General features: G+C 35.2%; 1 protein-coding gene across 50 annotated transcripts in view; it reads right to left on the reverse strand.

Moving 5' to 3' along the window:
• The window catches only part of ASPH (aspartate beta-hydroxylase), a 216355-nt gene that overhangs the window by 169714 nt on the left and 33372 nt on the right, over positions 1–13269 (reverse strand). For 16 of the 50 annotated variants that reach the window (XM_077943677.1, XM_077943676.1, XM_077943679.1 and 13 more), the window contains exons 2-3: positions 6388–6537; positions 2988–3056 (exon numbers count right to left, since the gene is read on the reverse strand). In XM_077943677.1, the coding sequence (XP_077799803.1) occupies positions 2988–3056; positions 6388–6537 (219 nt within the window). Of the gene's footprint in view, positions 1–2987; positions 3057–4774; positions 4820–6387; positions 6538–12578; positions 12716–13269 lie in introns of those variants that run through there. The other 34 variants (XM_077943670.1, XM_077943669.1, XM_077943674.1 and 31 more) reach the window with 3 other exon arrangements.

Genomic DNA, 13269 nt, shown 5'->3' on the forward strand with positions numbered 1-13269 from the left:
CTCTGGTTCTCAAGACAAAAGTACTAGTCCAAAGAGAAAAATATATATTCTGGGTATGTGACTCCTTCTGAACCTCTAAGAACAAGGCTCAACCAAATGGAATGCCTTTGGCTTGGCAAGGTCTGGTCTTCTCCTCCCATCAACTCACTCATGCATCTATCAGTCTACAAATGTTTTTCCAGGATGTAGCAAGTGCTGACTGGCTTTTCTTTTGCTTTCCAGCCATACCTGATACGATGCCAGCTAGGTGCTAGCCATAGGACAAAAGGACAACCACATGATCCTTAGGTAGTGTCACTCTAAGGATTTAGTCCTCACGTCATTTAGTCCTCGGGTCATTTTCCTGTTGATTTTATTTGGAAAATAAGTTTTTAAAGAATACATTTTCAAACAAGGTAGTTTTCAATAATCTGAACTACAACCAAAGATACCTACATTTTAGTTAATTTAGTTAATAAGAAGCTATGTAAATGAAGAAAAGTGGGCTTAGTACACTTTCAAATAATCAAATGGGCCTTGGCCAGAAATAATCAAATAATAAAATTAATGATGATTAGTGGTCTTGATTTACTCACATATGTTTAATTCTCTCTATTTCACAAGAAAAGCCACACCCTAAAATTGAGTGAAATGTACCATGTGAATGTATACATTTCCCCAAATTTATAAGATTTAGATATATGCGGACTTAAGAATCTAGAAAAAAAAATTATGAAATAAATGCACAGTCTATGAAAGATTAACATATCTCAATTATTACTATACCTGCGATGCCAACAGCTCCTCTAATCTCTGATTTCCTACCTTCCTCCCTCCCCTTGGATCTCCTGGGCCTTAATCTAAAACCTAAACCCTTAAAGCTTAAATTTTACCGTTAAGCTGCCTCTCCAGTGAGAATGTACCTTGGAAGTCTGGCTTCATTTTGGGTATATGCTCACTGTAGTGCTCTCCCCATAACCTCTACCTGACCACACAGAACCCATTAAAGCCTCTGTACTCCCAACAATTTCACCAGGCTGTCTTTGCAGTAACCTTCCAGTAACAGAGGCACCACTAAACTATAATGATCTTACAAACCAGAAAAGAACTTTAGTCATAAAACTCAATTCAAGTTAAGGTTGCATTTCCTGCAGAGAACTCAAACGCTATAGAAATAAGATTAAAGGTGATAAGTAAGCCTAACATTTCACCTTTGGTTTGTTTCATCTGTACTGAAGCTACAAGCCAACTGCAAACTAGTACGGGAAGAGTAAAAAAGTATTTATGTAGCTTTATCTGATCTGTCTTTATGCATTTATTAGTAAAGTTACCAAAATAAACCTTGATATTCACCAAATTTAGTTCCACCTCCAAGTTTATAATTCTTATAAATGGCACAATTTACGAGTTCCTTACACTATCCCTGCAAACAGCAATATTCAAAGTTACAATTAATTAGCTTCTTAATAGGTTAAAAACCTTAAAGGGGATGACCTTTTGAAATCTCAAATACACTAAAAATCAAGTTAAGGTAATAGTTTGCTATAGAAATCAGTGTGTTTTATCAAAGAAATACCACATTTTAATTTCTAATGGCTGACATTTCCTGACAGACCAGATGGCTGGTTTTAAGCAAAAGCAAACAAATAAAAATCAATAAAATACAGTAGATGAGAGTAATATTATTTCTAAAAATAAGGGAACTTGACCCACATTTTATTTTATCTTTAAAATAAAGAGCTTTGCTATTCAGAATTTGTCATTTAAAGCAATATAATGAAGTGATAAACCATTTATAGGCAAGCAAATTAACATCATTCTGATAAGTTCTATATAATTTTGTTTCTTTTACATGCCCAGGATTATAGTCACCTGAGGATTCAATATATTTACAGAAACTCAAATTTAGATACACAATGACAGGACTACATTGAAAATTTCATTAAAGTTAAGACAAGAAAATAAATTTCATGGTAAGTTTGCAGCAAACATTAATTCCCAATGGGCAGAAAAAAAAAAAAAAAACTAACAGGTCAAAATTAGGAAGGTTTACTATCTTTAATCACAACTAAAACTCTATTTTCATAGAACTTTCTCTATTTCATAAGGAGGTGGATTTAATCTACTAAAAGCAGTTTCATTGGTTACAGATGTGGCATCCTACTGTGTTTTCATTTCTAAAAAACATACACAAAACAGTATAACTAAGAAGAATTTCTTTGGGTCATTATTTTATAAGCTTAGTGTATAATATCATGCCATATCCATTATTTTTCTAAAGACTCTAATATAAAAAGTTTTAACATATATTATGCTACATACAAAAGCAAAGGAAGTCTCAACAGGCCAGATTATACAAAATTTGCATGTTAAAATTAACACCATTCTTTCCAGCAAAATGAGGGAACACCACATTGTTATTTATTACAAGAAACATCTCTGATAAAGACAGGTAATTCTGATAGTGAAAGAGAAGGGTCCAAGACTTCCAAAATAAAGACACTGGGTCAAAAGACCAGGAGTTCATATTTTAGCGCTACCGTTAAAATAAGCATGGGACATTTTAAGATGTTTATTATCACTTTTATTTCAAAATTAATTTACGTAAGCCTGTAGAAATTTACATTTTGAAATGGAAGTGAATGTCTAATGTTAATGAAGAATATCTATAATTACCATATCTAAAAATAGACCAGGATACTAGCTATTCAAATTCTAAGTTCAGAATAAGAAGTACTTTAAATCTAAAAACACACATGAAATTATTATACTTATCAAAATATATATGTTTAAGAGATATACACTTATTCACTGATAAAAGTAAATTAAAATGAAAGAGTCTGCAGAAAAATAAGCCATTTAAACTTTTAACAGTAATGAAATATATGATTTAAGGGGAAAAAAATCTTCTGTAAGATATATACTATTGAGATAGATATTATTAAAGCAAAAATATTTGTTTCCAGCATTTTATCACCATTAACAAAAAACATAAAATGTGTACTTGCCTAATAAAACTTTGGCATCATCCACATCAAAATCTCCATCACCATCAGCATCATAGATTCCTAGTTTTCCTACAACAGGGGAGAAATGATGGATATGGAACAAAAAAGAAAAGAAATTTAATACGGTATTACAACTTAGTGAAGTCCTGCAACTCAGTCATAAATGTTACCAATTAATGCAATTCTTTGCTCTTTTAATCCTGCAAAGCAGTGTCAAATGAATATCTTACCTAAAAATAGCGAGCAATTCAGTTAAGAGAGTCAGGAAATGTTCAGCTAGCAAATTCTATGAAATAAAACTGACATAGCATTTCCTTTAAAGACTGAACAACATATTCTGATCTAATTACTCCAGAATAATTTTTTTTTTTTTTTTTTTTTTTTTGAGACGGAGTCTCGCTCTGTCACCCAGGCTGGCGTGCAGTGGCCGGATCGCAGCTCACCGCAAGCTCTGCCTCCCGGGTTCACGCCATTCTCCTGCCTCCACCTCCCCAGTAGCTGGGATTACAGGCACCCGCCACCTCGCCCGGCTAGTTTTTTTGTATTTTTTAGTAGAGACGGGGTTCCACCGTGTTAGCCAGGATGGTCTCGATCTGACCTCGTGATCCACCCGTCTCGGCCTCCCAAAGTGCTGGGATTACAGGCTTGAGCCACCGCGCCCGGCCCCCAGAATAATTTTTATTAAACTGCTAAAAATATTTTTGGTAAAGTTTTTAGCATATATGAAATAATACTGATGCATTCCTAAGTTACTTGAAATTTAATATTTCTAAAGCATGAAATTTCATCACACTATCAATATCTGAAGCAAAAGAAACAACCAAGCCTCAAATAGAGACTACATGTAAATAGATTAACATAGAATCTAAGTACTAAAAATTAAAAAATCATTAATTTTATATTTTACAATCATGATTTATAACAGAAATACCATGAATTAATCTTTAAAAATAAAAGACCATTCTGGAAATAAAGTATGTAAAATGGGAGGCTTCAGAAATTATAAAGGAAAATTTAGGATTATTCTACTTAATTAGCACAGGCCATTTATACTAAGAAAAAAAGGGCTTAAAACAGATATGCTGAGGAGACAATACTACCAAAACCTTTCCTCCTCATGAACAGAAAATGTTTTTAGGCTTTAGTGCTTTATCATAAGGAACACTGTTATTTTGTTTAGCATTTCAAAAAGTCAAATACATTCAACTCCCTAAAAAAGCATCCTAAAATCCACATGATTCTAATTCATTACTGGACAATGACAGTGGAGAAACACAATAATGTTAATGTACAGCAATTTTTTAAACAGCATTTTCAAATACAGCATTAGTACTAAAAAAAACAACAGTTGGCAGCATTGTTATCATTTCTTTAACACAAAGTACATTAAAAAATTACAGAAGGGCAGGCAGAAATTTTGGTTCAGAGTAGCTCTGATCAATCTTTATCTCCCCAGAGCCCTTGCTCTACTTAGCAAAATGGTTAACTTGCTATACAGAAGTCTGACTTAGCAAACACATACACATTTAAAATGATAATGATGAAGGAAGAGATAAGGATGTTATTTCAACTGCTAAGAAAACAAAAAGTACTAATCAAGGCTATGCAGAGTACAGAACTCAAGAAACAGTAAAAGACAGAAAATACTATCCTTTCTGACAAACCCATAATGGGAAATTGGTGCTATCGCTTATATTCTGATGTAGGTAATAACTAAATTAGTACAAAAAGGATGAGCCGTTAGAGACTAACACACATAGACTTGAAATGCAACTCCAGTAGCCTACCTTGAAGCACCTCTGATAAGTTATAACGGAAGTCCTTTGCTTTGGCTGCATGCATGTAAAAACATGAAAATTGTTATTTGTGCTTAAAAGTACAAATATTTAAAGTGTCCTCTTTTAAGATACGTTCCCTAATAACATACCACTGTAAGTCAGTCAAAGCATAGATCTACTCAGAAATTTGTCTCCAAACTAAAATTCTCCCTCAGTTGGTCTGTCAATCTATCCAGAGACTCTTTCTTTAAAGTAATGAAAATGTAAAACTTCAATGAAAGACAGATTACAGATAAGCATATTTTGTTATTCCTACAGCCAAAAATTTGTTTGCTCTTTCTCCCCAAAAAGATGTCTATAATCTGACAAGTAAAGCAGAAGCACAGGAGGTCCAATGCAAGGGGAGATCACCCATGCAACATTGTATAGAGACAAGTGTGCATTTTTTCCAGTGACAGGTCCACATCTTTCACTGGATTACTAAAGAGGAGGGCCATTATTCACAATAGCCAAAGAGTGGAAACGACCCAAATGTCCATCACTGATAAACAGATAAGCAAAATGTGGTGTGTCCATATGATGGAATATTATGCAGCCATAAAATGAAGTACTGAACCTTAAAAACATTATGCTAAGTGCAAAAAGGCAGATACAAAAGACCATATAATGTATGGTTCTATTATATGAAATGTCCAGAATAAACAAAACCACAGACACAGAAAGTAGATTAGTGTTTCCCAGGAGAGGGAAAGAGGAAGAGTTTGGGTATTTAGGGGAAGGAGGTAACAGAAATAATCTGGAATTAGATAATGCTAATGGGTACATAAAATGATGAATATAGTAAAAAAAAGAAAAAAAAACTGAATTGTATACATTCAAATATATAAAATACTGAATTTTATTTCAGTTAAAAAAAAGATTTTTGGGGAAGTTAAGGAGAATGTGACTCTCAAAATAATAAAGAATCATTAATATAAAAAATCGTTAAAAACTGCAGTGATTACAGGAGAGAAAAGGAAAAAGGTGGAGAAAGGACACTATCAGAATGACCACAGCAACTTCCTCAGAACAGCACACAGATCACACCTACACACACACAATCATATCTGCAAATGCCTATCTCAGCACACCCATCCAGTACCTATATGTGTGCACACATACTCACCCCATCCCAACAGAGACACAGAAGGATGTACTTCGAAAACCCTCTCTAAGGAAGGGTTTTGCATATTGTGTGGTTATGATCCATTAGCAAGTCCTTAAATAAATGTAGTGACTCATGATCAAGTATTTTTAAAATTTATAATGTAACAAAATTGAATAGAAATCAAAAAGTACTGCAAATAGTGAGAATGAGTACTGTTTGATAAAACTTCTCCCTGTGTGACAGACATACAATATAAAGCCTTTTTTCAAAAACCTACAGGTCATGTTTAAAGAAGTTCAAAAGACAGTACTCCAAGGTAACCCTCTTCATATCCCCTTTCAGCTGCACTCTACTGAGAACCACTGAAAGGCTATAGAAATTACCAGTACCAAAAAGATGATAACAAATATTCAAGACTCCTAAGAGATGTCACTTACTCCCTCACAAATTCACGTAAGGATATCAAAATTCTTACCTAGAACTTCCTCATAGTCAACAAGATCAAACCAAACGACAGCTACAGATGTCCAGACGCCCAGCAATGCAATCACCATAAACCACGTGAAGAATGAAGTTCCCGAGGGTCCTCCTTTCCTCCCATTCTTGTGTCCTCCGTGCTTTGTCTCTGTTTAGAAATAAATGTAAGATGTCATAAGAAGAAAACACTTTACTGAACACCTCTTCTCACAATTATTTCTCCAATAATTTGGGATTATGCACAATGATAGACCATTTCAAAAATAGTTTTCAGTTAAATTCTCAAAACATGTCACATAAAATATTTTTGAAAACAGAAAAGATTGTTTAGATGCAACACTAACTTTGAAGTAGTGAAAGAAATAAACTCCTGAATGTTTTTAAAGATTTAGAATAACATGTATACTCCATCCAAGTTACTCATCAAAATGACCTAAATATTACCTCTTTCCAAAGGCAGAGCACATCAACAGCTTAATGAAATCACATAGAAATGTAGCCAAATCCTTTTCTCTGTCCCATTTCATTTCTGCAGAATCTTAAAAACTCTGTTAACTACCACAGACGAAAATATCTCCCCCTAAACCATTCCATATTCTTAGCCAGAGAGAGAAGGACAGAAAAGTGAAACAGTATAATCCGTTCCTACTCCTTTACAAGATCTGTTGAGGCCTAAGGAAACAGGAAAAGGCTCATTCACAACTGGTCTCACTGCAGGAAACAGTTTTGTAAACTGCTGTCCACCTAAAGTGTCATTTATCGCATTTGATATGCTTAATATACCTTACATTCTTTTGTAAATATTCTTCTTACAGCCAAAAATAAACAAAAATCATTTTATATTAACAGAAAATAGTCAACACTGTCCTTAAAAAGATAATATTCAAATTTCCCATAAAAAGGAATACAATACATATTATATCAATATTAATAAAAAGGATAAATAATATCTCAAAATGCCTTCTGAGAAGACGAAAAGTTTATCAAACAGATGATGGAAGACCAGGGCGGTGTCTCCTATTTGTGCAGCAGGTGGAATCGCTTTCATGTGCATTGCTGCTGGTGATCCTCACTGTGTCCTGCCACTATTTCTACAGAGGGCATTTCTGGATGTTTATACAGGACAATGTTTCATCCTGTGCACCTGTTCCTCACATTGCAAGATTTCTGGCATCCCTGGTTTCCCCTGGACCCAAAGGCAAGGAGCTCCCAAGGCTTAGGACAAACAAAACACCCCCAGACATTTCCACATGTTCCCTTCAGGGGCAGTTCCTGGGTGAGAACCAACGGGGATAAGGACAGGAATAATTATCTGTTTTATAAGTGAAACATGAAATGATTCTCCCAAAGTCACCAGTACAAGTTGGGTAGAACTAGGAACATATCTACACAGCTCTGAGTTCCTTAATCTCTAATCAGTGGGCCAAATTACACGATTTCAAAAAACCCCACTAGCTCTAATCTAGAACTTGAAACTAGAAACAATGGAATTCTTCTTGTTAAAAGGATAAACACATTTTTAAAAAATACATCACTAGATCAGTTTTTCAAATGCGGCCATAAAAACTAAATCCATCTGAGCATATATATGTATATTCAAACATATACATATATTTATCTACATGCCTACATCAAAGTATATAGAGTTCCGATGACTAAATAAGACTAAATTTTTTTTTTTTAGACTTAGTCTCCCTCTGTCACCCAGGCTGAAGTGCACTAGCATGATCTCGGCTCACTGCAACCTCTGCTTTCCAGGTTCAAGGGATTCTCCTGCCTCAGCCTCCTGAGTAACTGGCATTACAGGCACCTGCCACCATGCTAATTTTTGTATTTTTAGTAGAGACAGGGTTTTACCATATTGGTCAGGCTGGTCTTGAACTCCTGCCCTTAAGTGATCTGCCTACCTCGGCCTCTCAAAGTGCTAGGCCATTCTTAAAAAGTCAAGTATTTCCTTTTTCTGACATTCTTTAAATATTAATGGATCCATCAGAACCAGAGTTGTAAATAATATGGTAAATGCATAAAAGTATGCTTACCAAATGACAAATGGCCATCAACTTTGTTTCTAACGTGATCTAACGAAAGCTGGCTATATAAAAACATAATTTATTTATTAAATAAAAATAATTGCGCCGGGCGCGGTGGCTCACGCCTGTAATCCCAGCACTTTGGGAGGCCGAGGCGGGCGGATCACAAGGTCAGGAGATCGAGACCACGGTGAAACCCCGTCTCTACTAAAAAAAAATACAAAAAATTAGCCGGGCGCGGTTGTGGGCGCCTGTAGTCCCAGCTACTCGGGAGGCTGAGGCAGGAGAATGGCGTGAACCCGGGAGGCGGAGCTTGCAGTGAGCCGAGATCGCGCCACTGCACTCCAGCCTGGGCGACAGAGCAAGACTCCGTCTCAAAAAAAAAAAAATAATAATAATAATAATAATAATAATAATAATTGCTGGGCATAGATCCTATTGTTGCAGATTAAATCGACTTCAAATAGGTATCATTACCTGAAACACAGGCATGGGAGGGGAAGATTGGGTGAAAATGTCTGCAACGTTGGTAGAGGGAAATGGCGATTTTCAAAATTTTTATGTGTTGTTAGCATATAAAAAAAATACTAATTAAACCACTAATAAAATTTAAAGAAAAAAAAGATTTATGAAAGTAAGCTTCTGTGAGGTCAAGAAGTGCCACAGATTCAGTAACAGTTTTGTATGTCTAATTCACTACATTTTTATAAACAGAAAGACTTATTTTCTTTCTTTTTTTTTTTTTTTTTTGAGATGGAGTCTCGCTGTGTGGCCCGGGCTGGAGTGCAGTGGCAGGATCTCAGCTCACTGCAAGCTCCGCCTCCCGGGTTCACGCCATTCTCCTGCCTCAGCCTCCCGAGTAGCTGGGATTATAGGCGCCGCCACCTCGCCCGGCTAGTTCTTTTGTATTTTTAGTAGAGACGGGGTTTCACCGTGTTCGCCACGATGGTCTCGATCTCCTGACCTTGTGATCCGCCTGTCTCGGCCTCCCAAAGTGCTGGGATTACAGGCTTGAGCCACCGCGCCCGGCCGCGAAAGACTTATTTTCTAACACTGTATCCAAAAAAGAACCCTTATTTCTATATATACAGACATATGCATACAAACCCATTTGTGTACAACACTAAGTTTAACAAAAATACTAACTTCCAAAATATCCACATACTCCAAATATGGAACTATAGTAGCTAATGACTAAGAATTTTCTGCCTTTGCTACTTATTGCCTCTAAGAATTAAATTTAATTTTTTTTTGTAAAAGGAATGCTAAATCTTCAGTAAAACTGGGTTCTTGTCTTATGTCCTCTTGAACATTCTGTAGCTGATACCAGTCTCTTGTATTTTTCCTCATTAACTGGAAAACAGCAAGGTTAAACAAATATAATTCAATTTTTCACTCATCCAACATTTTTATTCAGTACATGTATACCAGATAATTTTACCCAATAATTAAGTTTTTAAAATGAGTATGTAGTCAAACGGATACCCAAGATGATACTGTTTAAAATAAGCCTATACTGCAGTAAGCTATGATGGTGCCACTATACTTCAGCCTGGGCAACAAAGCAAGACCCTTTCTTAAAAAAAAATTAAAAAGTCTATAATGAAATAGCTAATAAAACAAAGTAATAGTTTGAATTCAAAGTTTAATTGTTTCTCCATTTCTCTCTCTCTTAAAGGGAAATGGAGGAGGAAAATTTCTGATATTCTGAAAAGGAAATTATCATTTATCCAAGTTAACTCAGTGACACTCATTTAAGTTACTGACTGCAACACCAAATACAAGGAAAAAGTAGACAAAAGCTTTTTTCTAAAAAAGGAAATGAATGCATGCACCAAAACAGCAAGGGGTTGAGATGGGAAGGAGACAGTCAAACACAGTAAAAAAAATACACCTTTACCTAGAATTTGTTTACATTTTTATTTTAGATGTGATTCTAACAACTTTTCTAGCTCAATGCACAAAATTCTAGAATAGATTTCAGACACAATCTAACCCAAATGAGTCAAAGCAACAGAGTGTTGACAGAGGAAAAGCCTATAGACTGCACAGGTCTCTCAGCAAGAGCAGACCCAGGAACTCAGAAAAGCTGAGTGGTGGGAAGTCATTTATGATTGAAACTTTCAGGCAGAATCCCTGACAGTTCTTCAAATAATCTTCCGTACAAGACAGTAACTGGTTTCACACTGATTCTGCCATTAAAACATAGAAGAAATGTATAATAAATCTTAGGAAGATTTTCACTCAAAATAGTTTTTAGTATAGAGATTTATCACTTTAAAAGCTAAATGTTTCTTAAATAGAATGTATTATCAGCAATATTTTATATATCCCTTTTTAATATCAAACAAATGAGTTGCTACTCTAGTATTATTAACCTTATTACTGTTGATATTTACTTGTTCCATAAAGGAACAAAATATTAAATTATGGAAGGGATTATTTTCTAAGACACCTTTTTTAGGGGCAGTTTTTATCAACAGCAAACAATATACTCTTGATATGTCATTTGGTAAATATGCTGTGCCCAGTCCCAAAGGGCAGATCAGTTTCTGTCCAATGAAACTGATGAACGCATGGTAAGACAAACCCTTAAGAGGGTTTACAACTCCCTAAGCAAATCTGAAACCAGTACCTTCTTCCAAAAGTCTTTGGGAAGAACATCTAGTAGATGTCCCTGTTTTCTAAGATCAGAATAAATCTAAGTCTTCATTTCATTTTCTGGCTTCATGTTCAACCTGTAGTTCTGGGATCAGTCAAAAAGGATTTTTACTGGGGTTTAAGAATACCGCAAAAACTATGTGAATCATTTTTTCACATGTTATTCCATCAAAAGTACATGACCTCCAAATCAGAAAATGTTCCCACATACCACCAAACACAGAAATTACTATGGCAAGCAATAGTCAAAAATGAAGACTCTCCAAAACAAAAGCCAGGGGAGGGGAAATGTGTAGTTTTATTTATTTGGTCAAGGGAAGGGAGACAAGAAGACGAACCCCAGCACTTGAACGGTCATTAGCTACTTCACTGGCCCACTACTAACTGAATTAGAGATCATTTATAAGTTTTAGCTGGCATTATGTTGGGAATTTCGTATTTACACATAAACTCTATACATTTAAAGTTTTTTGAAAAACACAAAAACTGTCAAGCAACTCATCAAACTGATTATTTTTCCATGCTATAAAATGTCACCCTTTGGGAATCGAAAACTGTTAAAAGTGGGTCAGAGGTAACAGCTGATTTTTCCTAACTACATAGATTACCTAATCCACAAGAGGGGAGAAATGTCTTCCAAAAGAACTAAAAGGCAGATACATATCTCATATTCTTCACGGCTACATGAAGCACTTTATCAGACGAGTCAAGTGACCCATTCTAACCAATTATTCAAACAGTATTCACATAGGACATGTTCTTATTCTCTATCCTAATCGAAGAATCCTTTCAGTTGCTAATTAGACAGCTCAGAGTTAGAAGCAGTTTTCACACATGTATTTTTTTCTTTTATAAATCTTCAACATAATGAGTGCATTCAGTCTTTCAATTAATGGAAAGACTATCTTAATTTACAAAGTGAAGCAAAAGCAAATATATACAAAACATTAAATTCAATACATCATTAAAGAATACTTCAAAGTTAGAGTCAATTTAAAAACAAAATAAAACTCTTGTGATTTTTCTTTGCATTTATTGTCTGCTTCACATAAAAGTAGGTCACTTTCCATAAATGGTAAGTCCTTGCTTGAACTAGGTAAGTCTGTTCATTAATATGAGAATGAATTTATATCTCCTGTAATTTTATATAAAATCTAAATATACACAATTCTTTAAATTCATTGTAATTAACTTATAAGACTAAAGAAGAGAGCTTGTACATTTTTTGAGGTTTGTAAAATGCAGCCTCCAGTAGTACAACATACTAAAGATCATCTAAATTAAGACACCAAAACATACTCTGATTAAAGACAGATTATTCCATGAAATATTCAGCTACTATGAAAAGTCAGTATCTCCGGTAGTTCAAAATAGAAAACGTAGACAGTGCAGTCAAAGCACTTAGCCAAAAATATTTTAACACAGCACCACTGAAAATAAAGTGAAAAGCTGTCAGCTAGATCTAAAGCCACTTTTAGCCTAAATAACAAAAATATACCTTTATCTTCAGCCATTTTGACTTCTTCAATCCATGAATCATAAATGCTAAAGTAAAACAAAAAACAAAAAAACTCAAAAGTACTACTGGCAGGTTTTAGGCACACTGTATGCCCTTGCCTACCAGAGCTTGAGACTGGCCAACCCCTGCACTGTAAGGGCCTCTAGAAGTGAAATTGGACCTGACTACAAACTCTGCTCACCAGTTATTTTTAGAGGCTAAATGCTGCTAATCACCACTTAGGCTGAAGTGCACTCCCTAACAACACGACAGCCTTTCTCCCACTTACGGGATTCCTTTCCCAGTTGGTCCTAGCTAACTCCAACCCCTAAAAAATCAAGCATGCTGAAAAAAAAATGAAATGGAACAAACTGTGCTGCCAGTTTTGTTTTCTTGGAAGCAGGCTTTAATGGCTTTAGCTTAAGCACCAATTCATTGAAAACTCAAACAAGTCTTGCTATAAAATATGGCCCCGAGCCCAGAAACAGCTTGATTCGGCCCTTCAGAATCTAATAAAATGGCTACAAGGAAGGACCATAAGATTGTTTGAATGAAACAAAACCATAGATAGCAAGAAATTAATTAATGCTCTAGAATTCTTATTCACAGACACCATCCCAGGAGTAATTCCTCCAACAGCAAAAATAAAGCACCAACACAAAATGTTTCACTAGAAGAGGAGGGAGAGAGG

The sequence above is a fragment of the Macaca mulatta genome, chromosome 8 (assembly GCF_049350105.2).
Source record: "Macaca mulatta isolate MMU2019108-1 chromosome 8, T2T-MMU8v2.0, whole genome shotgun sequence".
Taxonomy (NCBI): domain Eukaryota; kingdom Metazoa; phylum Chordata; class Mammalia; order Primates; family Cercopithecidae; genus Macaca; species Macaca mulatta.